The sequence below is a fragment of the Manihot esculenta genome, chromosome 17 (assembly GCF_001659605.2).
Source record: "Manihot esculenta cultivar AM560-2 chromosome 17, M.esculenta_v8, whole genome shotgun sequence".
NCBI lineage: Eukaryota > Viridiplantae > Streptophyta > Magnoliopsida > Malpighiales > Euphorbiaceae > Manihot > Manihot esculenta.
The window spans coordinates 30,535,303-30,560,785 of NC_035177.2; the positions used below are offsets into that span (position 1 = coordinate 30,535,303).

At 43.7% G+C, this 25,483-nt stretch overlaps 1 protein-coding gene across 1 annotated transcript; it reads right to left on the reverse strand.

Moving 5' to 3' along the window:
• Positions 1-22,521: 22,521 nt before the first annotated feature.
• LOC110604994 (UPF0496 protein At4g34320) lies at positions 22,522-24,765 on the reverse strand. Its single transcript, XM_021743279.2, has 2 exons — positions 24,655-24,765; positions 22,522-23,838 (listed from the first exon to the last, which is right to left on the reverse strand). The coding sequence occupies exon 2, from the start codon at positions 23,732-23,734 to the stop codon at positions 22,613-22,615; it is 1,122 nt and encodes a 373-aa protein (XP_021598971.1). The 5' UTR covers positions 23,735-23,838; positions 24,655-24,765; the 3' UTR covers positions 22,522-22,612.
• Between the last annotated feature and the right edge of the window lie 718 nt (positions 24,766-25,483).

The window sequence follows — 25,483 nt, forward strand, 5'->3', positions numbered from 1 at the left end:
ATTAATATATATCCGTATTAATTATTTTATACATAAACAATAATAATTAGATATAAATACTTAACATATATAAGTTAAAAGGATTATCATCTGTTGGTTATAATCAGATGTCATCTATCATCTATCTATCAATTATTAATAATAATTATTCATTATATTTAACGGTTAAATTAAATAAATTCTTTATCTGTTATTATTTTATTTTAAATTTTATTATAATAATTAAAAATAATTAAATTATTTAAATTATAACAAAGCAACCTTCATTTTAATTACACTTATTATTTAAAAACTAAGAAATTACTATTAACCATAATTATAGTAAAAAATTTTAATTTAAATGATAAAGTCACATCTTTTAAATTTATTAGAATTGTAGCAAATCTCTTAAATAATTCATCCAATTAGATATAAAAATTTAAAATTTTACATTTTATTATAATTATAGCAAAACTTTCAATTTTACATCACAATCTTTTAATTTTATTAAAATTAAATCAATCCATATAATAATTTTGATAAATTGTAAATCGTTACACATATTTATTTCTTAAATAGTAATATAAACAATTCCTTTAACTCTAGTTATTGGTTACTATAAAACACTTTAATTTTTATTATCATAATCTCTAATTTAAACTCTAAATTTATAATTTGAAACTAATTAGATTTAGGTATTCAAAGTAAAAATTTCATATTTTAAATTAGAAATTAAAAATAATATGAATTTAATGATTTTAGAGTATATAGATAATTATAGTTGAATAATTATTTACGTTAATTTAATTAATATTTAAAAAGGTAATAAATAACACATAAAATAATACGCGCATTCATTTAAAATTAATCAATATTATTTAAAGAGTTAACTATAATTATAATAAAATTAAAAATTTTATATATTAAAAATTTTAACTATAATCGTAATTATAAATAAAATTTTAGACTATGTATAGGTGGATAAATTATTAGATATTTATTATTGATGACCGCTGGATTCCTTCTTCCCGGGTCAGGAGCTTGACCACAGCCCAAAGCTCATGACGTAGAGGCCCACATACCTGATGTACATAACAAGCTGGGCTCATCCAACCCTCAAGGCCGGGCTCGACCCATCCTCTTCACTCAGGCTTAGCGTCCGGCCCAACTTTCGGCCCAACCCAGGATCCAGAATAATATTCACCAGACAGCCTGGCAGATCCGCTTGAACGTACGCACGAGGAGAATCAGAGGCCGTTACGCATGGAGCAGGCGGCTGATACCCTAGTACCTCCGAATCCGCATGGCAGAGACGCGTGGCCCAATCCTGGAGAGGCCTTTACACGTCACCGGCAAGAAAGACAATGTATAAAAGAGGAGTCCCCTCCTCAGGAAAAAGATGCCTTATTCAGTAATACAAAACCCTTGTAAAACCCTATTCTATTGGATCTCAGATCATCAATTGGCGCCGTCTGTGGGAAACGAAGGAGATCTTTTCATCACCGGAGTTTTCACTTTCAAAACCCACTGAGATCCACGATGGCAAACCACCAAGAAAGTAACCCTAATATTCCAAATGACCTGAGCTCTGCCCAAGAGGGGCAGCAGTTCTCCTTTTCTAGCCCTACAACGTTGAATAACCAAACACCTATTTCTCTTAATCCCTCGCCAAGCTTGGCAGGGAATACTCCCACCATGACCCTGTCTAACCAAGACATTCAAACCATGGCTCTCCAGCTACAAACCACTGCTCACTGGTTGGGGCAGATAATGCAACAAAGGGGACTTAGCACCCCGGTAAATGCACTCCCAGTAGTGGAGGAACCCAGAACCGATGAACCCCAACCTACCTCTGCCCGCCTCCAAACTAACAACCACGATGCTGGAGAGGAGGAAGAACCGGAGGCCCGAATCCATGGGAGAAAGGCAAGAGAGTTGATAGAAAATGAAGAGGTGAACGGCTATTCTGCTGAAACAACCAGGGAAACGGGAACTGAAACAGAGGATGAAGAATGTAGTTTGGGCAAAAGATCCAACCCGGAAGACGAGAAAATGAACCAAAAGCTGAAAAGGTTGAAGGAGCAGCTCCTAGCCGAGCTAGGTAAGAAAGATCAGAGTCAAACCTCCTTGCCTACTTCTTCTCCCTTCTCAAAGTTAATGCAGCAGGAGACCGTTCCCAAAAAGTTTATGATGCCGCTGATGGCGGCCTATAATGGAGCTGGTAACCCGAGAGAGCATGTCATGAACTATAAGACCTTCATGGAGTTGCAAACTCTGTCAGATGCTCTGATGTGCAAGGTGTTCCCAACAACGCTCTCGGGACCAGCGAGGGCATGGTTCAACAGCCTGGAGGCCGGAAGCATTAAAAGTTTCGGAGATCTTGCCACCCGCTTCATTAGTCGGTTCGTAGCCGGGGTGCCAGCAGATAGGAAGACGAGCTATCTGGAAACAGTGAGACAAAAAGCTGGTGAATCCCTCAGAGAGTATGTCGCCCGTTTCAATACGGAGGCCCTGCAGATTCCCGAGCTTGACGAAGGAAGGGCGGTAGAGGCCATGCAAAAGGGAACAACCTCTGCCGAGTTCTTTGGTTCTCTGAGCAGGAAACCTCCGACCTCACTGGCCGAGTTAATGAAGAGGGCGGAAAAGTATATAAGGCAGGATGACGCCTTAGTAACGAGTAGATTTGCCAAAGGGGTGGCAGGAAAAGAGAAAGCCCCGGAGGAGGGGAGACCGGAGAAACACGAGAAGAAGCATGGAAAGAGGCCTGAGCCATACAAGCAGGCCTGGGAAAGAAGGGATCAAAGGCCTCCCCCTCCTCCCAGGGCTCATGAACCAAGAGTGCTCCCTCCTTGGGTCCCGGAGAAACCGACTCCATTAAATGCGTCTAGAGCCGAGGTGCTCATGGCTGTCCAGGATAAGGAGTTTCTCCAGTGGCCCAAACCTTTGAAGTCAGAAGCAGATCAGAGGAATCCTGACAAGTATTGTCAGTACCACCGGACGCATGGCCACGATACAAATAACTGTTTTCAGTTAATCGCGGAAATTGAAAGATTGATAAAAAGGGGGCATCTCAAAAATTTTGTGAAGAAACCGGAGGGGCAGAGGCCTCAACCCGGTCCGGCAGCCCAGATGCCCAGGAGAACTGGAGCTGGACCAGTGAATGATGGGTCCAGTGGGACTATTAATATGATTGTTGGAGGAATTGGAGGACGGATGAACCGTCGAGGAAAGAAGAGAAACCGGGAAGGGGAGACCAGCAATGGCGAGGTTATGCAGATCGTTGAACACTCTCCCATGACCATCGCTTTCTCTTCGGAGGATGCACAGGGCATTCAGATGCCCCATGATGACGCGCTTGTCATTGAAGCAGTCATTCATAATTTTCGGGTGAAGAAGGTTCTGGTGGATGATGGGAGTAAGGTCAATTTATTGCCATATCGGGTTTTCCAGCAGATGGGAATCCCAGAGGAACAGCTGGTTCGGGACCAGTCACCCATCAAAGGGATCGGAGGAGCACCGGTACTTGTAGAAGGGAAGGTGAAGCTGGCCCTTACCTTGGGAGAAGCACCCAGAGCTCGCACCCATCATGAGGTGTTTTTGGTGGTCAAACTCCCACTGAGCTACAATGCGATTTTGGGGAGGCCGGCGTTGTTCAACTTTGAAGCTGTCACTAGCATCAGGTATCTGGCACTCAAGTTCCCAACGGAAGAAGGAGTGGGAATGGTCCGGGGCAGCCAGGAAGAAGCAAGGGCAGTATACTTGGCCACAGTGACGGAACCAAACTCAACCGGAGAAGCGCTTGATTCGGAAGTTTTGGAGGTCAGGGATGAGACAAAGGAAGCCCGAACAGAGCCCGTTGGAGAGCTGGAGACATTCTCCCTATCAGAAGAAGAAGCGAGTAAGGTCTTCAGTCTCAATGCCGGCCTCACCAAAGAACAAAAAGGTGAAGCCATGTGTAATACCCGGCTAGAATCCGGCATCGGGATTCCTGCCTTCCGGCGGAATCTAGGGTGTTGGATCTCTCTAGAAGGGGTAAAATGTGTTTTCTAAAATGTTTTTCACATGATTTCATGGTTTTAAATGGAAATGAATTGAGTTTGAAGGGAAAAGACCAAGGAGGCGTTTGCCAGGTTCGGCCGCCGAAAGTGAAGTTCGGCCGCCGAACATGGAAAGGCTTCGGGAGCGCCTTTGGCCTCCGAAAGTCTTGTTTGAACGAGCCAAGGTTCGGCCGCCGAAAGTCAAGTTCAGCCGCCGAACATGCATGAGTTAGGGGGCACGTTAGGCCGCCGAAGGTCTTCGACTAGGCCACCTATAAAGGGCCCTCAGATCGGAAATGGGTGAGTTTTCTCCCCATTCTCGAGCTCAGGTGAGTTTATGCCTTCCTTTGGTCGTTTTCGTGTTTTCTCTACCCATCTCTCAAGTTTTTCATGATTTCTACCCTTGTGTTTGAAGATTTAAAGCTTAAAAGGAGTTTTGGGAGCTTGGAGCTTGGATTCTCCATACCTCCGAGTTAGAGATCACGCAACCCTCGATCTCCAAGAGGTTAGTGTAGATCTCTGCTTTTCTTTATGTTTTAATGAGTTTTACGTAAGTTTTATAGAGTTTGATGGTTGAGTTTGGGTAGAAATGCATGTTTAAGGTTTATGTGGGTTTTATACCCAATGTATGTTATGTGATGTTTGTGTTGAGGAGTTTATGTTAGTTTATGCTCCTTTATGCTTGTGGGAGTGAGTATGCATGTTGGGAGAGAGTATGTAAGGATTTGGGTATATTTGAGTTTGGTTTTTGGCTTGGCAGAATCGGACCTGTCGTCCAGAGGGGACCAGGTTCGGCCGCCGAAAGGAGTTTCGGCCGCCGAACCTGCATGGGAGGCAGTCTTTAGGCTGCCGAACGTGCCCCCGAAGGAGGGACTTTCGTTTCTGTCCTAGGGTTTCGGCCGCCGAACCTGCCGCCGAACCTACCCGAGTTTCGTCTCTGGAAGGGACTTTCGGCCGCCGAAGGTGCCGCCGAAAGTGCCCTGTCCAGTCGTTTCTTGGGTGTTTTCCATGCATGTTTAAGTGATGTTTAGAGGGGTTTTTGGAGAGTTGTTTATGAGTTGTTAGAATGTGTTTGGCACCTCATTCGAGTCCACCTGTGTAGGATCGGACCCGAGAGACCGAGGAGGCCATCAGTGTTAGCAGTTGCAGAGTCAGTCAGCGTCTGCTAGGAGGTGAGTAGAACTAAACTTAATCTTTTATGCACAAAATCTAATGCCTAAAGCATGTTCATGCATCATGATTATATGTAGTAGGTTGATTGCACTAGTTTCACGAATATGACGCATTGCATTATTTGATGTTGATGGAGGAAGGGTGGACCGAGGCGACTTCAATAGCCCATATCTGTCACGAGTCTTGTCTTAGTCCTTTGAGAGCCGGACAAGTACATGTAGGAAAGTCCATGTGAGCTCTCTGTGGACCAGACACCATGTCATGTATGTTACAGGCCTTTGTGAGCTCCTATGGGGGAGCCGGGCACCGACAGAGGGATTTTTGATGTCATGTCCATCCTCTGAGAGGAAAGATGCATGCAAAAAGACAGACTCTCAGAAACCAGGGTCCGTGGGGAATAAATATTGCATAAGCCCCGAGGCGGACAAGATTATGTGATTTCTCTGTGTTATGATGCATTTCATGAAAGCATGTAATTAATGAACTGTTTTCTATGTTTCTACTCACTGGGCTTTTTAGCTCATCCCTTTCCCCTAATCCCAGTGTTGCAGGTTTAAGTCAGAGTTCAGAGGCAGCAGGGTAAAGTCAAGTCGTATGTGCATGTAATAGTTTACGTTTATGTTTCAGTTTAGTAGTTTTAGAAGTGGACATGTAATATAAGTTGATGTAATATAAGTTGATGTAATGTATGTAACTGATAGTAGAGTTAATGTTTATGGATTAGAGTGTGCTTGGCCCTATAGACTGGTTAATTCCTGTTGATGCATGGTTATGTAATGTTTTTATGTTGAGTTGAGAACCAGGCTTGATGTATGTAATGTTGACCCAGCTAGAGCATTTGATGAGGGCTCTAGCATGGGAAAGTTTATGTTCACAGTTATGTTGTAGCATACGGATCAAGCTTGGTGTATGTTCAGATTACAGGTTTTATGTTTAAGTTTTTATGTTAAAGTTTTGATCATGCATGGGATTTTACCAGGTAATAGTATGTATGTTGGCTTGCTACGGGTCCCGGCGGCCTTAAGCCGATCTGGATCCTAGCGCCGGTGGCGGTTCGGGCCGTTACAATAGGGTACCGGTTTCCGGGTCGTTACAGAATGGTATCAGAGCTTTGGGCCTCAAGAGTACGGTGTTTTGAGCAAGGATGCTCAGGGATGAAGGTATCCCACATCGGAAAGAGGTTAGCTTAGAGGTCATAGAAGGGCAAGCACAATAAGAAAGATCAAGAGTAGAATCATGTCCACTAGGATAGGATGTTGAGTCCTGTCTTGATGATGATGTGTAATGCCATGATTTTATGCATGTGCATTAATGTTATGTATGATATGCTATGTATGTATGTATGACATGTATGTTGTAGGTTCATGTGTTTTCATATGAACCGTATGATGCTAATGATTGATTGTATGCTTGTGTGTTGTTCTTCAGAGGAGCCAGAATGCGAGGTGCTCGTCGATCTGTGGAATCGACTGGAGTTCCATCTGAGAGGGAAGGTATGGACACCTTTCCCCCTACTCTGCCAAGAGCGCAGTCGTGGGGAGTTAGCAGATGGGGAACATCAAGGGACCCTGGACGGTCTTTTGATGTAAGCAGAGAAGCAATGGCTCCAAGAAGGATGTCAGCTAGTATGAGGGAAGTAGAGATGGATGTTCAGAGAAGAGATTTCAGTTTGGGAATCAGAGTGCCAGAAGAAGGTATGGGAGATTCCCAGGAAGATGCTCAGACCCAGGATTCCAGGATCTCGGGTTCAGGAGGGATTGATCCCTCCACTCTGAGTACAGCTGCCACGAGAGGTAAGAAGTGGAAGAGAGGCCTCAGGAAGTCGCAGAAGAAGTTTTGGCAAAATTTGAAGGCTAGTTTGGGTTTTGGTGGTTCGAGTTCTGGTCGAGACACTACAGGATGTATGAGGTGTGGAAGGCCGCACAAGGGAGTCTGCCGTTATGGGACGACAGCTTGTTTTCGGTGTGGACAGGAAGGACACATAGCACGTGAGTGTCCTACTGCGCCCCGTTTAGTACAGTCTCAGCCAGTAGCTCCAGCCGTGTTTCAGGTCAGTGGTCGAGGCAGAGGAAGAGGGTCATTCCCTCGTTCTTCAGGTTCCCGTGGAGAAGATCCGTCAGCTCCAGCTCGGATCTTCACCCAAGCTCAGCAGGAGGCAGGCACATCAAACATGGTGGTGTCAGGTACGCTCACTTTTGAATGTTCTGATGTGTAAGTTCTTGTGAACCCTAGTGTTTTTCTCTTTCTTTAGTTGCTCTAGGAGCCGTCGAGAGGTTGAGTTGATAGCTTTTGGGCTAGAGTGTTCTCTTTGGTCAGTGGACCCATGTGTGATCCATCTGTGGCAGAGTCAGTCTGCCGGTCCAGTTCTGTGTCAGCTGAGGGTAGATGCCTTCCACCCGACATTGAGGTCCTAGGCTTGACTGTCTGGACGTCAGTTTAGGGTTGGACTGGGTTTTTCTACTCGTGGTGCTATCTTGGTCTGCAGAGACAAGGTAGTCAGGTTCAGAGGACAGGATGGGTCAAAGATTTTTCTTCGGAGGGGACACAGTAGGGATGCCTAGAGGTTTGATGTCAGCCTGTAAGGTTCGTAGGGTGCATAGGAGAGGTTGTCAGAGGGTTCTAGCTCTTGTTTGAGAGTTCAACAGTCAGGTCGGGGAACCAGCCTCAGTGCCAGTTGTTAGAGAGGATTCTTAGATGTCTTCCTAGGCGAGTTGTCAGGTTTACCATCTGTCAGAGAGTTAGAGTTTGGTATAGGAGTGGTGTCTGGACGCAGAACCATTTCTGCCCTTCCCTATAGGATGGCGCCTGCATAGAGAGAGGTAGCAGTAGAGTAGAGGCGAGACTTGGTAGACAAGGGGTTTTGTCCGACCTAGTACCTCACTCTGGATTGCTCCAGTATGGTTGTGGGAAACGAAGGATAGATCCTTGAGACTTTGTAACGACTGTAAGCGGTTAAACAAGGTCACTACCAAGGGCAGGTATTCCCATGCAGGATGGATGATCTATTGGGACAGCTAGTCGGAGCTGGTTGTTTTCCAAGACAGATCTGAAATTCGAGTACTACCTGTGAGAGTTAGAGTTAGTTTGGGTTAGCAGTGAGAAGAAGCCAGTTAGTAAAGATGTAGAGAAAGAGAAAGGATCAGAGTAGAGCAGCAGAAGCTTGTGGAGTTCAGGAGAAGGTGAGGTATTGCTAAGATATGTTTGAAAGGTCGGGAGTTCTTACTCCAGCAGTGCCTGTGTCTCTCTTTTAGGAGAGAGGTTTTTAGGTTTTGCTTGCTTGATTGCTTGCTTGTTTATCTATGATTGATGCTCTGTTTCAGATACCTGTTTGTTTGTGGAACATTCGGGGACGAATGTTCTTAAAGGGGGGAAGAATGTAATACCCGGCTAGAATCCGGCATCGGGATTCCTGCCTTCCGGCGGAATCTAGGGTGTTGGATCTCTCTAGAAGGGGTAAAATGTGTTTTCTAAAATGTTTTTCACATGATTTCATGGTTTTAAATGGAAATGAATTGAGTTTGAAGGGAAAAGACCAAGGAGGCGTTTGCCAGGTTCGGCCGCCGAAAGTGAAGTTCGGCCGCCGAACATGGAAAGGCTTCGGGAGCGCCTTTGGCCTCCGAAAGTCTTGTTTGAACGAGCCAAGGTTCGGCCGCCGAAAGTCAAGTTCGGCCGCCGAACATGCATGAGTTAGGGGGCACGTTAGGCCGCCGAAGGTCTTCGACTAGGCCACCTATAAAGGGCCCTCAGATCGGAAATGGGTGAGTTTTCTCCCCATTCTCGAGCTCAGGTGAGTTTATGCCTTCCTTTGGTCGTTTTCGTGTTTTCTCTACCCATCTCTCAAGTTTTTCATGATTTCTACCCTTGTGTTTGAAGATTTAAAGCTTAAAAGGAGTTTTGGGAGCTTGGAGCTTTTGGAGCTTGGATTCTCCATACCTCCGAGTTAGAGATCACGCAACCCTCGATCTCCAAGAGGTTAGTGTAGATATCTGCTTTTCTTTATGTTTTAATGAGTTTTACGTAAGTTTTATAGAGTTTGATGGTTGAGTTTGGGTAGAAATGCATGTTTAAGGTTTATGTGGGTTTTATACCCAATGTATGTTATGTGATGTTTGTGTTGAGGAGTTTATGTTAGTTTATGCTCCTTTATGCTTGTGGGAGTGAGTATGCATGTTGGGAGAGAGTATGTAAGGATTTGGGTATATTTGAGTTTGGTTTTTGGCTTGGCAGAATCGGACCTGTCGTCCAGAGGGGACCAGGTTCGGCCGCCGAAAGGAGTTTCGGCCGCCGAACCTGCATGGGAGGCAGTCTTTAGGCTGCCGAACGTGCCCCCGAAGGAGGGACTTTCATTTCTGTCCTAGGGTTTCGGCCGCCGAACCTGCCGCCGAACCTACCCGAGTTTCGTCTCTGGAAGGGACTTTCGGCCGCCGAAGGTGCCGCCGAAAGTGCCCTGTCCAGCCGTTTCTTGGGTGTTTTCCATGCATGTTTAAGTGATGTTTAGAGGGGTTTTTGGGGAGTTGTTTATGAGTTGTTAGAATGTGTTTGGCACCTCATTCGAGTCCACCTGTGTAGGATCGGACCCGAGAGACCGAGGAGGCCATCAGTGTTAGCAGTTGCAGAGTCAGTCAGCGTCTGCTAGGAGGTGAGTAGAACTAAACTTAATCTTTTATGCACAAAATCTAATGCCTAAAGCATGTTCATGCATCATGATTATATGTAGTAGGTTGATTGCACTAGTTTCACGAATATGACGCATTGCATTATTTGATGTTGATGGAGGAAGGGTGGACCGAGGCGACTTCAATAGCCCATATCTGTCACGAGTCTTGTCTTAGTCCTTTGAGAGCCGGACAAGTACATGTAGGAAAGTCCATGTGAGCTCTCTGTGGACCAGACACCATGTCATGTATGTTACAGGCCTTTGTGAGCTCCTATGGGGGAGCCGGGCACCGACAGAGGGATTTTTGATGTCATGTCCATCCTCTGAGAGGAAAGATGCATGCAAAAAGACAGACTCTCAGAAACCAGGGTCCGTGGGGAATAAATATTGCATAAGCCCCGAGGCGGACAAGATTATGTGATTTCTCTGTGTTATGATGCATTTCATGAAAGCATGTAATTAATGAACTGTTTTCTATGTTTCTACTCACTGGGCTTTTTAGCTCATCCCTTTCCCCTAATCCCAGTGTTGCAGGTTTAAGTCAGAGTTCAGAGGCAGCAGGGTAAAGTCAAGTCGTATGTGCATGTAATAGTTTACGTTTATGTTTCAGTTTAGTAGTTTTAGAAGTGGACATGTAATATAAGTTGATGTAATATAAGTTGATGTAATGTATGTAACTGATAGTAGAGTTAATGTTTATGGATTAGAGTGTGCTTGGCCCTATAGACTGGTTAATTCCTGTTGATGCATGGTTATGTAATGTTTTTATGTTGAGTTGAGAACCAGGCTTGATGTATGTAATGTTGACCCAGCTAGAGCATTTGATGAGGGCTCTAGCATGGGAAAGTTTATGTTCACAGTTATGTTGTAGCATACGGATCAAGCTTGGTGTATGTTCAGATTACAGGTTTTATGTTTAAGTTTTTATGTTAAAGTTTTGATCATGCATGGGATTTTACCAGGTAATAGTATGTATGTTGGCTTGCTACGGGTCCCGGCGGCCTTAAGCCGATCTGGATCCTAGCGCCGGTGGCGGTTCGGGCCGTTACAATAGGGTAGCGGTTTCCGGGTCGTTACACCATGGCCCTGATCCAAAGTCACTCGCCGACCTTCGCATGGAAGCCCTCAGACATGCCGGGAATTGACCCCAAAGTGATGACACACCGATTGAATGTCCTCCCCGAGGCCAGACCAGTAAAGCAAAAGAAGAGAGTAGTGGGAAGAGAGAAGCAGCAGGCTACCCAGGAAGAAGTGCAGAAGCTAGAAGAGGCAGGCTTTATTAGGGAGGTTATGTACCCACAGTGGTTGGCAAATCCTGTGTTAGTCAAAAAAGCCAATGGCAAATACAGGATGTGTATAGATTTTACCGACCTGAATAAGGCCTGCCCTAAAGATTGTTACCCCCTCCCCGATATTAATAAGATGGTCGACTCAACGGCCGGTTTTGATTATATGTCTTCTTTGGATGCTATGTCTGGTTACCACCAAATCCCAATGGAAAAGACGGATGAGGAGAAGACCTCATTTATAACTGAAGACGGGACTTACTGCTACAGAGCTATGCCCTTCGGATTAAGAAACGCCGGGGCAACTTACCAACGATTAATGAATAAAATCTTTAAGAACCAGATCGGCAGGAATGTAGAAGTGTATGTGGATGACATGGTGGTTAAAAGTTCAACTTTTCAACAACACATAACGGATTTAAGGGAGATATTTGGGGTGTTAGATCAATACAGGATGAAGTTGAATCCAGCAAAGTGTGCTTTCTTCATCAGGGGAGGAAAGTTCTTGGGATACATGGTGAGTGGAAAAGGCATTGAGCCCAATCCGAAGAAGGTGGAAGCCATATTGAACATGCCAGAGCCGACTTGTGTAAGGGACGTCCAGAGATTAACCGGGAGAGTAGTGGCGCTTCACCGATTTATGTCAAGGTCGGCAGAAAAGTGTTTGCCATTCTTCAAAAAATTGAGGAAGGTCCCGAATTTTGAATGGACAGAAGACTGCCAAAAAGCCTTCACAGAGCTTAAGGAATACCTCAGCTCGCCTCACGTGCTCAGCAGCCCCATAAAAGGGGAAGAACTCCTGATATACTTGCCAGCCTCAGAGCAAGCAGTCAGCGCAGTACTAGTAAGGGTGGAAGAAGGAGAGCAGAAGCTTGTCTTCTACGTCAGCAAGGTGCTCAGAGATACCGAAGTCAGGTATTCAAACATAGAAAAATTGGCGTATGCCTTGTTGTTAGCAGTCCGAAAATTCAAAGTTTATCTGGAAGGCCACCAAGGAGTTGTGATGACGGACCAACCTTTAAAGAAGATCCTACGTAGGCCGGAAACTTCAGGACGGATGTTAGCATGGTCCGTGGAAATCAGCCCTTACTGTCTGGAGTACCGACCTCGGACAGCTATAAAATCTCAAGCGCTGGCTGACTTCATAGCAGAATGCTCATTCAACGAGGAGAAGGAAGGATCATCCTCGGAGATACCAAGAAAAGAAGGAGAGGGAGAGCTTTCCCAAGAGTCCAGCTGGAAGCTATATGTAGACGGAGCATCAGGCTCTGAGGGCAGTGGTGCTGGGATAATACTTAAGGGGCCGGAGGGCTTTAAAGTATGTTATGCCTTACGGCTAGAATTCAAAGCTTCTAATAATGTGGCCGAATATGAAGCCTTGGTGAACGGAATGTTGGTAGCTTTGGAAATAGGGGTAACCGACCTCGAAGTAAATAGTGACTCTCAGCTGGTGATCAACCAGGTAACGGGAGTATATCAGGCCAGAGATCCCATCATGCAGAGTTATCTTGATAAAGTAAAAACTGTGGAAGCCGACCTCACGAGCCGAGGAGTTATTACCAGATTTCAGAGGATACCTCGAGATGAAAATGAAGAGGCAGACCTGCTTAGTCGACTGACCAAAGAAGAGTTAGAGCAGCTCCCTAATGAAGTATACATACAGCATGTCAGCACACCTGCTTTCAAGAAGACAAACACAGTACTGCAGGTGGAACAGAGCCCAACTTGGATGACTCCATACCTGAGATACTTGGAAAAGGGCGAACTCCCCGAAGATAAAGTTGAAGCCAAAAAGATAGCAGCGCGAGCTGCCAATTACCAAGTAATAAGGGAAACTTTATACAGAAAAGGGAAGTCCAGCCCATGGCTCCGGTGTGTGAGTCCGGAGGAAGCTGCAAAGGTAATGGAGGAAATACATAGAGGTCTATATGGGGCTCACGAGGGAGCAGGGACATTAGCTAACAAAATATTCAGGCAAGGATACTACTGGCCCACTGTTAAAAAAGAAGCAGAAGAGTTTGTCCGGAGGTGTGACGTATGTCAGAGATTTGCTAATGCCATCAGGACCCCTGCCACTCCTCAAGCAAGCATATCCAGTCCATGGCCTTTCTCACAATGGGGAATTGACATCCTGGGACCTTTCCCCAAGACTACGGGGCAAAGGAAATTCGTAGTGGTGGCTGTGGAATATTTCTCGAAATGGCCAGAGGCAGAAGCAATAGCCACAATCACAGCTCGCAAGATGATAGATTTCGTATGGGGACATATCATCTGCAGATTTGGCATACCAAGAGTACTTATCTCAGACAACGGCAGACAATTCGACTGCAGCACTTTCAGAGCCTTCACAACGAACATGGGCATATGGCATAAGTTCTCCTCCGTGGCTCATCCTCAGACTAATGGCCAAACGGAAGTCACTAATAGAGCTATCCTTCAAGGATTAAAGAAACGGCTGGATGGCGCAAAGGAGAATTGGGCAGAAGAACTCAATAGCACTCTATGGGCACTCCGAACCACTCCCAGAGCGCCCACTCAAGAAACCCCGTTTGCACTTGCTTATGGCACAGAGGCTGTAGTCCCAGTTGAGTTGCAGATCCCCACTCATCGAGTTCAATTCGTTAGTGAGAACGCTAATGGGGACAAATTAAGGAGCAACCTAGATGCTCTTGAAGAAGTTAGGGAAGAAGCCCAAATCCGAACTGCTGCTTATCAACAACGAGCGGCAAGATATTACAATCAAAAGGTCAGAGAAAGAAGCTTGAAGGTGGGAGACCTGACTTTAAGAAACCTGGAAGCTACAGGAAAAAGAGCAGCCGCAGGCAAGCTAGCACCGACCTGGGAAGGTCCATTCAAGGTGACAAGAGTAGTTAAGCCCGGGGTATACCGAATCGAAGATATGCAAGGAAACCCCGAGCCCCACGCTTGGAACATCCAGCACCTAAAAAGGTATTTTCCTTGAAATATTCGTAAAGAAAAACATTGTATTTTGACAGACATGAGTAAATAAAAATTGTTTATACAATGTGATTATCTTTATGAATAACGTTCTACATGAAACAAGGCCTCAGTTAGGCACGAAATCAGCTGAGATGACGAAGCGACAGTAAGGCCAATGAGCCTGAATCTTGTACAAAACCCCAAAGCGGGTACCAAAAAACAACCGGCGAGGCCCCGAGGTCGTCTCGGAAATTCAAAGAAAAACAGGATCCCGTAAGATCTCCTGGAATAAAAAACAACCGGCGAGGCCCCGAGGTCGTCCCGAAAATTCAAAGAAAAACAGGATCCCGTAAGATCTCCTGGAATCAAAAACAACCGGCGAGGCCCCGAGGTCGTCCCGGAAATTCAAAGAAAAACAGGATCCCGTAAGATCTCCTGGAATCAAAAACAACCGGCGAGGCCCCGAGGTCGTCCCGGAAATTCAAAGAAAAACAGGATCCCGTAAGATCTCCTGGAATCAAAAACAACCGGCGAGGCCCCGAGGTCGTCCCGGAAATTCAAAGAAAAACAGGATCCCGTAAGATCTCCTGGAATCAAAAACAACCGGCGAGGCCACGAGGTCGTCCCGGAAATTCAAAGAAAAACAGGATCCCGTAAGATCTCCTGGAATCAAAAACAACCGGCGAGGCCCCGAGGTCGTCCCGGAAATTCAAAGAAAAAACAGGATCCCGTACGATCTCCTGGAATCAAAAACAACCGGCGAGGCCCCGAGGTCGTCCGGCAAATTCAAAGAAAACCAGGATCCCGTAAGATCTCCTAGAATCAAAAATAGGTCGGTGAAGGACTTAAGAGCCTCCCGAAATAAAAAATTTTTCCCACACCACAGGGACAACTTATAAAATCCAATTCCGACCTCGGAAAGAGAAGAGCCCAGAGCTTGTTAATTAAAAACCCGAGCTCCCAGCTCGGATAGACTTCGCAAAAATTCAAGGTACGAACGAAAAAGGCCGAGTTTCCAGCTCGGATAGTCAGGTTCCGACCTATGAAAAAAGGAACAAAGGCCTAATAAGCTAAAGAAGCCCCAACCTCGAAAAAGACGCTAACACCAAAACTTTGGCTTTTGAAGAGGTCGAGCTCCCAGCTCGGACCAATATTCACAAAGGTCCAAGACCGAGCTCTCAGCTCAGATAGACTCATATCCTTAAAGGATCAAGATACGAAGGCCAAAGAGAAAGGCCGAGCTCCCTCCATAGAAGGACTCATAAATGAAGAAATCCTTAGAAGGATAACAAAGCTATAATCAAAGCCTAAATCAGTTTATTTGGAACAAATATACAAAATCACAACCAAGAAAGAAGGACTAAAAGCCAAAAACTGACATGATAGTCGCCATTAAAAAGGTACGAGATTTGTTCTCTCAGACTATCCGCCACGAGCTGAGCTCGCACCTTCAAATTAATTCAGAGTTTATGAATGAAAATATGTAGTTTACATCACAAGTACGAAGAGTAGAGATAAATTTCAAGAAATATAAAAAACAAGAATAAAAAAGAAGGAAACTGATATTTCATTCATGACTGTTACAATTTATCTCTCCGGCGAGAAGGGAGGATAAATAGTCCTTAAAGGACTTACATCAGTAAGAACACCCTCGCCTGCATTATCTCTATTTACAGTCACCTCCGAAGGAAGCTCGGTGTCCCTTGGGCCAGAGCTCTCAACATTAATAGTAGGGGCAACTTCTGACCCAAGGTGGAGGCTTTCTTTCTCAGAATCAAGATCATCTTCCTCCGACCCTAGCTCGGACTCCCCTGAAGAAGACTCAGACGGCCGGTCTATGTTCCTCCGGGAATCTCCTCGGGGCAAAGGACAATCATCCTCCCCGTATAGCACTGACTCGCCATCTGAGTCCACTTCGCCCCTACGAAGCTCGGCCAAAGGAATATCAGGAGCCTGTCTAGCTTCTCTTAAACCGCGATTGTAGCCAGTTACATACATGCAGTAGGCCTTATCATAGATTGCCTGTTTCATTTCACCAGAAGCTTTATACTCATCAAGATGTTCTTCACAAGCCTCAGCTACAAATTCCTTAAACTCAGAAGAGTCTTTGTAGTCCTGAAGATGAGCTTCACAGGCCTGCTCAATTTTAACCTTCAGCTCATCAGACTCCTGATACTCTGCTATATACTGTTCACGCTTTTGCTGAGCCTTCCCTTCGGCATACTTTACCACCTTGAGCAGGGCTAAACATTTACGTTCCAAAGCCCTGACTTCATTTTTTAGCTGTTGTTGGCGAAGGTTGAACTCTTCAGCCGATGAAGACAGATCTTTGATACGTTCAGAACTTGTGCCCAATTCCTGCTCAAGAACCTCCACCCGGGCTAGGGTACTTTCCCTCTGAGCCTTCACCTCATTCAGGTGATCTTGAAGCCCTTCAAAATCGACCTTTAAGGCCTCATATTGGCGCTGGACCTCAGCCTTTTGGCTTACAGCCTCATCCCTCTCTTGAAGGGCCGCTGTCATAGAGGACAGCTGCTTCACAACCTCTACACAACGAGCTTCCACCTCAGCTGCTCTCTCATCGGACTCTTGGAGAACCCTGCGAGTACGAGACAGCTCTGACTCCAGGGATTTGCTATGTTCTGCCGCCTCAGCCGTTCTGTCCTTAGCTCTTTTAGAGGCCTCCAGCGCAGAATGCAACTCCCTTTGGAGAGCTTGGATCTGCTCCCGGGCGGCTGCCAGGTGGCCCCTCGCGTCGCTGGTGGCAGTCAGGTTTTCATCGCGACGCGCTTCCTCGATCCGGCGGTCCACGGACTCCCGGAGAGAGAGGTCACGGGCATCCACCTCCATAACCAGGCCTAACACCTAGTACGGAAGAACAATTGTCAAGAAAAGAAACAAAGCAAACTCAAAGAGAAGTGAAAAAAAATAACTTTCCATCAGAAGCATTTCTCCAATCGTGGATCCGAGCTCCTCACGAGAGCGAGATTGGAAGGACACCTGCTCCTTGGTAGAACGGGCCAAGTGACCAGTCAGGGCCAGCAGACGAGGATCCGAAGCCTCTGTTATCCCGCCGAACATCCGCTCCCGGAGAAGTGCGGCAACAGCAGAGGCCGGAGACTCAGAGGAAATGCTTGACAGGTCCAGAATGTTGTCAGCAGGGGACGACGAAGGAACAACAGAAACACCCTTCCCCTTCCCAATGGAAGAAAGAGGTGGGGAAGGACCCGCAGCAGTCCTGGACTTCTTCCGAGCAGGAGATGGGACAGGCGTTCCAGAAGAGGTCGGACGCTTGCCCCCGGTCTTTGAGGAGACGCCCTCAGCTCCCTCAGGCTCAGTCCTCACAGGGGCAGGGGCACCTTCACCAGAAACCTCTGGGCTTTGATCCTCTAGGAGGATGACCTCCATCCCTGTCCCAGAGGTCTCATTGTCTTCAACAAGGGACTTAGTTTTCCCCCCTGGCATCCCCTCAGTAGAATGGGCAGCACTCTGCCCCACTTGTTCAGTAGCTTGGGTCTGCTCCACAATAGCCAGGGAAGTTTCCCTCACGACCTCTGAAGAGGCTGAAACGGATCTAGACCCTTCAGCAGGCGTCGAGGTTGAGCTCGACCCACCATGGCTAGATGGCCGAGCTGATTTGATGCTGCGAGAGCTCGGCTTGGAAGTTCGAGAAGAAGCTTTGACGGGAGGTCGGCTGACCTTCTTGGAGGAAGCGGCCTGAGCCAGCTCTGCAGCAATCTCAGTTACAGAACGCCCATCCCCAAAGGCGTCAAAAATTGCATGCATGTTCTCCCGAGACAGGTCAAAATTCTTGGGGAATTTGACGCCATCCATTCTAACCTCAGAAGCTGCAAGAAACAAGAAGTTATAAAGAGTCAGCATACTTCCTGATATTATGAGCAAAGAAGAAACAGAATAGCCGGACAAAGCACTATACCCGTGTCCCGGATATCCCTAAGGTTGGACGCAAACATACACTTCTCGACATCATACTTCCTCTCAACGGAAGTCAGTCGAAGCAGCCCGACCTGCTCAATAAGACTCAATTCGGGCAGATCGTTGCAGCCCGGAAAGATCTCCCCCCACCTTAGGTCCACATCCCACGATCGGCAGGACCCTAGTTTTAACTCCGCCACAAGGAAATTCTCTACCCATCCCTTTATAGAATCCTTGTAGCCCGTAAGAAGAGACAGCCCATTACGGGGGGAAAAGTAATAGAAGTTTTGCTTCGCCCTAACCAGGCGGAAAAAAGTGACAAACAGACAGGCCGTAGGTGCGAAACCCCAACCCAAACAGATAGACTCGAAACAGGACATGAATAAAATGGAATTTGGGGATAACATTCGAGGAGTTACCCCAAAGTATTCAAAGACCTCGACAAAGAAAGGGGTAAAAGGAAACGGTAAACCAAATTCTCTCTGCTTCAGGAAAAACACTATGCTACGAACCTCTTGGGGATCCACCAAACCAGGAGGACGAGGGTAAGGAAGAACTACCCTCTCATTTGGAAGAGGTGCTCGAATAAGATACAACGGAGTATCTAAAAGCCTCCGGAAAATGTGATTAGTTATGTTGGAAGGTGTAATATGCGACTCAAGGTCAAAAACATCAGGAAGCTTTGAACTTGCCATGGAAGAACAAAGAAGCGTACCTGAGAACGCGATGGGATGAAAAACTGTAGAAAGAGTTGCAGAAAGACAGAGAGCAGACAAGAGCTAGTTCTTCAAAAGACAAAAGGAATTTGAAAAGAAAGGCAATTATGAGGCAGGGCGTTGATCTGAACAGTTTTGTCTTGGAGCGGCGCGATCATTAATTGTTCTCGAAATTTACCCTCTCAACGGTTAGGTAATAACCGGCGAGACGGTAAAGGGGCAAAAGGATGATCGCTGGGCTTACCTACATCTATCAAGGGCCAAGTACACGATGACAGCCCATCATTTAAAAGCCCATTCGCCATCCATATAATACAGGCCCAACTCATCAGTCAGAGCAACTTAGCCTACTACTTTACCATCCCTATGGTAAATGCCGAGGAAACAGAGGGGCAAGTCATGAAAAGACTCAAAAGTACAAGCAAAAGGGAGCATGATAAAGGTCAGACTTGCTCATCACTTAAAAAGTTATAAGATTTGATTTACCGTTATTAAACAAAGGATGTGAGATCGGAAAGAGGCGCCAAGAGCACCTCGGAATCATACAGAACTGAGAGCTTAGAGTTCAACTCATCAGAAGCCGAGCTCAGAGGTCGGATTAGTCCAGCTCGGACAACACGACTTGAGAGCTCGGTCAGCTAAAGGAAACTCAAAGCCCATTTCACTAAGCAAAGACAGAACTCTCAGGTCGGTTAGTCCAGCCCGGACAACATGACCTGAGAGCCCGGCCGGATGAAGGAGACTCAAAGCTCAATTCATCAAGATAAAGACCGAGCTCATAGGTCGGTCAGGCAGTCCAGTTCGGAAACTTGAAAGTCCAGTTGGCTAAGTGGATCCGGAATTCAACTCATCAGAGCTCGCAGATATGGTTAGATCAGCTCGGAAAAAAGCAGGACAGAGCTCAATTGGTTAAAATTATAAGGCGAGCAATCTAAAGTATTTCACACATGATAAAGGAAGAACAGCTTAAGCATGAGAGCAGAACAAGAACTTCATTAAAAGAAAAGTACATTACAGCACGTTACAAAGGCCTACATTACGGGATGAAAGACTATCCTTAAAGGATTTACATATCCAGATACTTCATCATCTACGATTATCACCTACCCTACTATTCTAGTCTTCAGCTCGGAGAACTTCTCGCAGCTCGGAATGTGAGTTTTTCAGAAAAGGCCAAGATCTGTCCCGCTATTATAGGGGAACTGAACAAGTTGATTCCCATAAGCATTTCTCACTGTCCCCCTGGGCAAACGTTCGGTTACCCGAATGTGATGCACGGTACATTCGAACAAGCTCAGATATTGTATGCCGGCCGTGCACCACACATGAAAAACATAAGTCTTCGGGCTATGGCTCCGAAGAGATCGCGAAGTACACATTCGAAGAAATCGCGGGAGACTTGACTGAGTGCAGCAGATCTCAGTCCCACGTAATACTGGTACTTCACACCAAAGGGAATAATAATACTGGTACTTCACACCAAAAAGAACAACAAGCTGAGCGCCGGCGCCACTCCCATTTATATCAAAAGAGGACAACAGGGGCATCGAGGAAATTCCCTTTTTCTCTGCGGAAAAAGGTGAAGTTAGAGCGAACCCCTCAATAGCCCAAAACTTCTTTGGAGCCCGGACAACAAGCAAAGGAGGAGGCCGGCCAGACGATCTGGGTAAAGCAGTTTCAGCAGCTTGCCGAATGGTTCCACCCTTCGACTGCCATACTAGAAGGATCTTTAATGCACCATCCAGACGCCTTAGAGGTAACATCAAATTGTCAAGAATTTTGAACTGACCCATTTTTATTTCAGGAACTGCAAAAAGTTTCAAAACAGAAACAAGTCAGAAACAGTTCTCCCTTAAGATAATAAGAGCAAAATCAAAGCAAACCTCTAGGGCACAAGGCAATCTGTTTGAAGAAGGCGTCGAATGGACCTGCCACAGATAAAACAAGAATTTCTCATTTCAACAGAAGGCTCAAGAATGAAGAAAAGCTGGCACTGATATATACTCGGAGCCTGAGGACTTAGCACAAGGCAGAGCTACACTAGACTCTAAGCCAGTGATGTCAGATTCTTAAAAGATATTCACGGAAAAGGAAAGAAAGGAGATGTCCAGATAATGATGACAAAAAGAAAAAAGAAAGCAAAGGCGGCAGAGGACAAGAAGAATAGAAAAAAAAGACAGAAAGAGAAAAGAGCAAATAGAATTCAGAAACTACGCAACGACTGAAAGATGAAAGGATGTTATTAAGGCACCTGAACCCGAACAGACGCGATCATAAAAGTTCTTGGTATTCACCCCCTCGGCAGTTGGAGCAATAACCGCCGAGAAGGTGAAGGGGCAATTGATGACCGCTGGATTCCTTCCTCCCGGGCCAGGGGCTTGACCACAGCCCAAAGCCCATGACGTAGAGGCCCACATACCTGATGTACATAACAAGCCGGGCTCATCCAACCCTCAAGGCCGGGCTCGACCCATCCTCTTCACTCAGGCTTAGCGTCCGGCCCAACTTTCGGCCCAACCCAGGATCCAAAATAATATTCACCAGACAGCCTGGCAGATCCGCTTGAACGTACGCACGAGGAGAATCAGAGGCCGTTACGCATGGAGCAGGCGGCTGATACCCTAGTACCTCCGAATCCGCATGGCAGAGACGCGTGGCCCAATCCTGGAGAGGCCTTTACACGTCACCAGCAAGCAAGACAATGTATAAAAGAGGAGTCCCCTCCTCAGGAAAAAGAGGCCTTATTCAGTAATACAAAACCCTTGTAAAACCCTATTCTATTGGATCTCAGATCATCAATTATAATTACAATAAATTTAACGATTAAACTTAAAATTTTGGTCATAATCTTCATCAAAAAGCCAAAGTTTTCTTTTATCCAATTGAGTCTACGGTGGCAATTTTAGACATAATTCGTGAATATGACATAAAAATAATATAAAAAATTAAGAGGTAAAATTGAGTTTATTTATATTAATATCAAAATTGTTTTAATCTGTTTATAACATGATAATATTTGTATGGAATTATAGATCGACTTTTTAATTCGATTTGATATATTTATAATATATTATATTATTGTACCAAGAGCTCAATACGTGACTTATCAATTTTTTTTATTTACCGACTCATAATTATATTATTAAAAAATATATTATTTAATATAAATATTAATTTTTTATAATTTATTTTTATTTTATTTATTAAAAATTTATTTAATATACATATTTATATAATATTATATCATCTTGTAAATTTTTTGTTAAAATATTAATTTGTTAAATATTAAAATCTCAATTTTTTAAATATTAAATAATTAAGTTTTATATTTTTAATATATTATTAAATTTATGAAGGTTAAAAATAAATATGTAATTTTAAAAATATTATAAATATTAAACTTGTTTTATAATATATAAACTAAATAATATTATATCGTGTTAAAACGTGTCAAATATATTAAATTATATTAAATTATATTAAATTTATCATGTCAAAAAATTTATTTATATTATATTAATATTACTATATCATATGATACATATTTAATAAAAGAGTCGTGTTAATATTTAGATTTTTAATATGGTTTAGAGTTCACAAGTGTTGATTTTGTATAGACATTCGTGCTTTGACCCCAATAAGGGTGATAAGAGGTGACACGTGTTTAATGGCGTTTTACAAATGAATTTTAATTATTAGACTTGTAAAAAGCAAAGTGAGATTGATGCTTAATATACAATTCAGATTGGAATTCCAGATGGAACTTTCAGGTGATGAATCCACATCATTACGAAATGTTAACTGAACCATGCAAAATGTGTTAATAGCACTAGTAATCAATAATCATATTGCTGCCTAAACAGAGTAATGGAATGAAACCCTGTAGAATTAGCTGATGGGGTGCTTGATGATCCTCTGCAGAACTACAGTCCTTGCCCTTCGAATATCTCGGCTGCACATATCAGATTGCATTCCCAAATCCTCAACATTTTTCATGAACACTTCCAGCTTCTTCTTAATCTCTTCTATTGCAACCTTCACTGCTTCTTCCTCAATTGCAAATTCTGCATTTATCATCAGTGCTTCAATGTCAATCTCCAATCGGTCGACCAGAACTCGAATGTTGTCCAGATCTTTTATAGCAATGTAAGAACCCGCCTGCATTGTTCTAATCAACTCTTTCTGTCCCTTCAAAGCATTCTCATAGTTCTTCCACAGTGAATCAATCCATTTCCCCATTGAGCCTAATGGGATGGATGCTGCAGCAGCAAGAGCAGCTGCAACAGGAGGAGCAGCCATAGCTGCTGCCACAACTGAGCAAATCAACACAGAAGCAAAAGTGGCCACAAATATCATACTTGAAACCTTCCTCCATGCATGAATATATTTCAGTTTCTTGTCAAGTTTGTTCTTCCTAAATTGCAGCTTCTCAAGCATTAAGATCTGTTGCCTGTACACAGATTGAAAGATCTGAAAAAATTCTTCAGTGAAAGGATCCCCTGATGCCTTGAAATTCTTCAATCCCTCCAATGTTTTAACATACCGATCCCCTCCAGCTTCAGTTTCCTCTTCAAACTGTTGAAGTGCCACGATTATAAACAACTGGCTATCACGGGCTCGCTTTAAACACTTCTCCAATGCAGTACAGAAATCCAGAGTTTGCAAACTATTCTCAAAGTATTCCTCTACCAGTTCAAACAATTCTTGATTCTTCCATATGTCTTTCTTGCATTCCAATATAACCCTAACAACTTCTTGATTCATTTCCAACAGGCATTCAGTTACTTCTTTCAAGGAATCGAATGAAAGAGCTCGAACTTCAACACCACCAGCAAGAGTATTTAAAACATGATTGGTACGAACTTGGAGAGTCGTGTCAAATGATTGCAAGTCTTCATCAAGTCTGCAGGCAGCCTCATATGAGCTCAATTCAGTTGTATATTGTAGGTTGCTGTTTAGATTAATTGTTGAAGATGCTTCAGCTGGCTTTTTGCTTACATGGCCTCCCATGACTACAATTGAGATCTAAACAAGAAAGGCTAGATATTCAATTTGCAGCCCTTTGCAAGCTCTGAAATTTCCTTGATTTTTATGAACACCCCTGATTGTAGATCCTTGAAAACAAGAGAGGGCAATTACTTTTATGTATCAGTGAAAACTGAAAACTCCTGGAATAAAGAGCATGGATTTGTTGAATTAATTAATAAGAAGAAAAGTAGATCCTATCCCAGCAAACTTCATAAGAACAAAAATACAAACAGGAAACTGACTCCTCACCAAAACCAAGAAGTAGAAGCTATACAAATGTAAAAAAAGCTGACAACCAAAGGGGAATGCTAGATTTAAATTTGAAACCTGAGCAGAAACAAATAAAACCCAGAGAAAGATAGAGAGAGCTACAAGTTAAAGCTTCAATTTTGAACCTTTTGTCAAAACTGGGATGACCCAGAAAGAGAGAATTAATAATAAAAGGTGGTGATGGGTATTCTTAATAAAGAAGGAAAAGCAATATGCAATAAATAATTATAAACAAAAGAGATATTAAGAAGAAGGAGAGGTTATTGAAGAATGAAGAAGCTTAAAGACAATAAAAACCGTTAAGGACCAAGAAATGAGGAGGGGAAGAGGTGGTTCAATTTAAGGTGGTGGACGGCGGTGGCTAATGGTGGAGGCTAGAGTTTTAAGATTTAAGCATAGCTTGCACGCATAACATTAATGAGGATTGAGAGTTGAGACATGGAAAACACGGGAAGCAATGTCTTTTTTCTTCCCTTCTCTTGTCTCTCTTTCCCTCTCTCTCTCTCTCTCTCTCTTTAACTCGACTCAAAGCTCTATGTAATTACGGCTTTGACGCGCAAAAAGTATCCATTAACCAGAAAAGAAGGAAAGCTCTATGGCGATTTAGATTAGAGAGATCTAAAGAGCCATACCCATTTGTGCAGAAGTTAAAAAGGAGCAAGCTTGAGCTGCAAGATCTCTTGTAATAATATGGAAGAAGCAGGGAAAACACATAAAAAGCAGGGAAAACAGCTTGAGCCGCAAGATCTCTTGTAATAATATGTAAGATTAAAGGAATTTTAAGTGTTAAATAGTTTATTTTTATAAAATTAAAAGATTTAATAGTTATATTTTTATAAAATTTACAAATTAAAAAAATAAAAAAATAAATTTTTATGTGTGCAATTGAAAGTTCATATAAATGTAATTTTTTATTTAATAGCTCCTTCTGTATGTTATGTCTATGAGGTTTAAGTAATGGAAACACTTTTGAAAAAAATAAAAAGTTAAAACAAAAGCCCAACACGAAGCAAATACATTATTTTTTATATTTCTGTATATCTATTTAATAGAATTTTACTAATTTAATTTTTTTTATAATTTTAATTGATATGTGTTTGTTTATTTATTAAAAATCTATACATTTAAATGCGTATGGAAATTAGCTCTAGTTTTTGCTGACAGCGAGCAGGTAAGAGATTCACGCGGCAAACACGTGTTTATATGCTATTGGTTGTGGCATTTTGAGCTTTGGAAAATGTTTCCACGCTACGTCACCCAAATGCTTCCCCTCACGTGCTTCGCAACGCTATTATTCTTTTGCTTTTCTTCACAGGAGACTTGACATTATTGAGATACTTTTGGAAACACCGTGTTTTGGTCTCTCACTCTACTGGAAAAATTTTTACCATACATTTTTTTTAATAAATAGTAATTATTATGGATTTCATATCGATTTAATTTTAATTAATTGTTAATATT

Bases quoted from the DNA above. Each gene is read 5' to 3' on its own strand.
- LOC110604994 (XM_021743279.2), bottom strand. From the start codon at position 23,734: ATGGGAGGCCATGTAAGCAAAAAGCCAGCTGAAGCATCTTCAACAATT.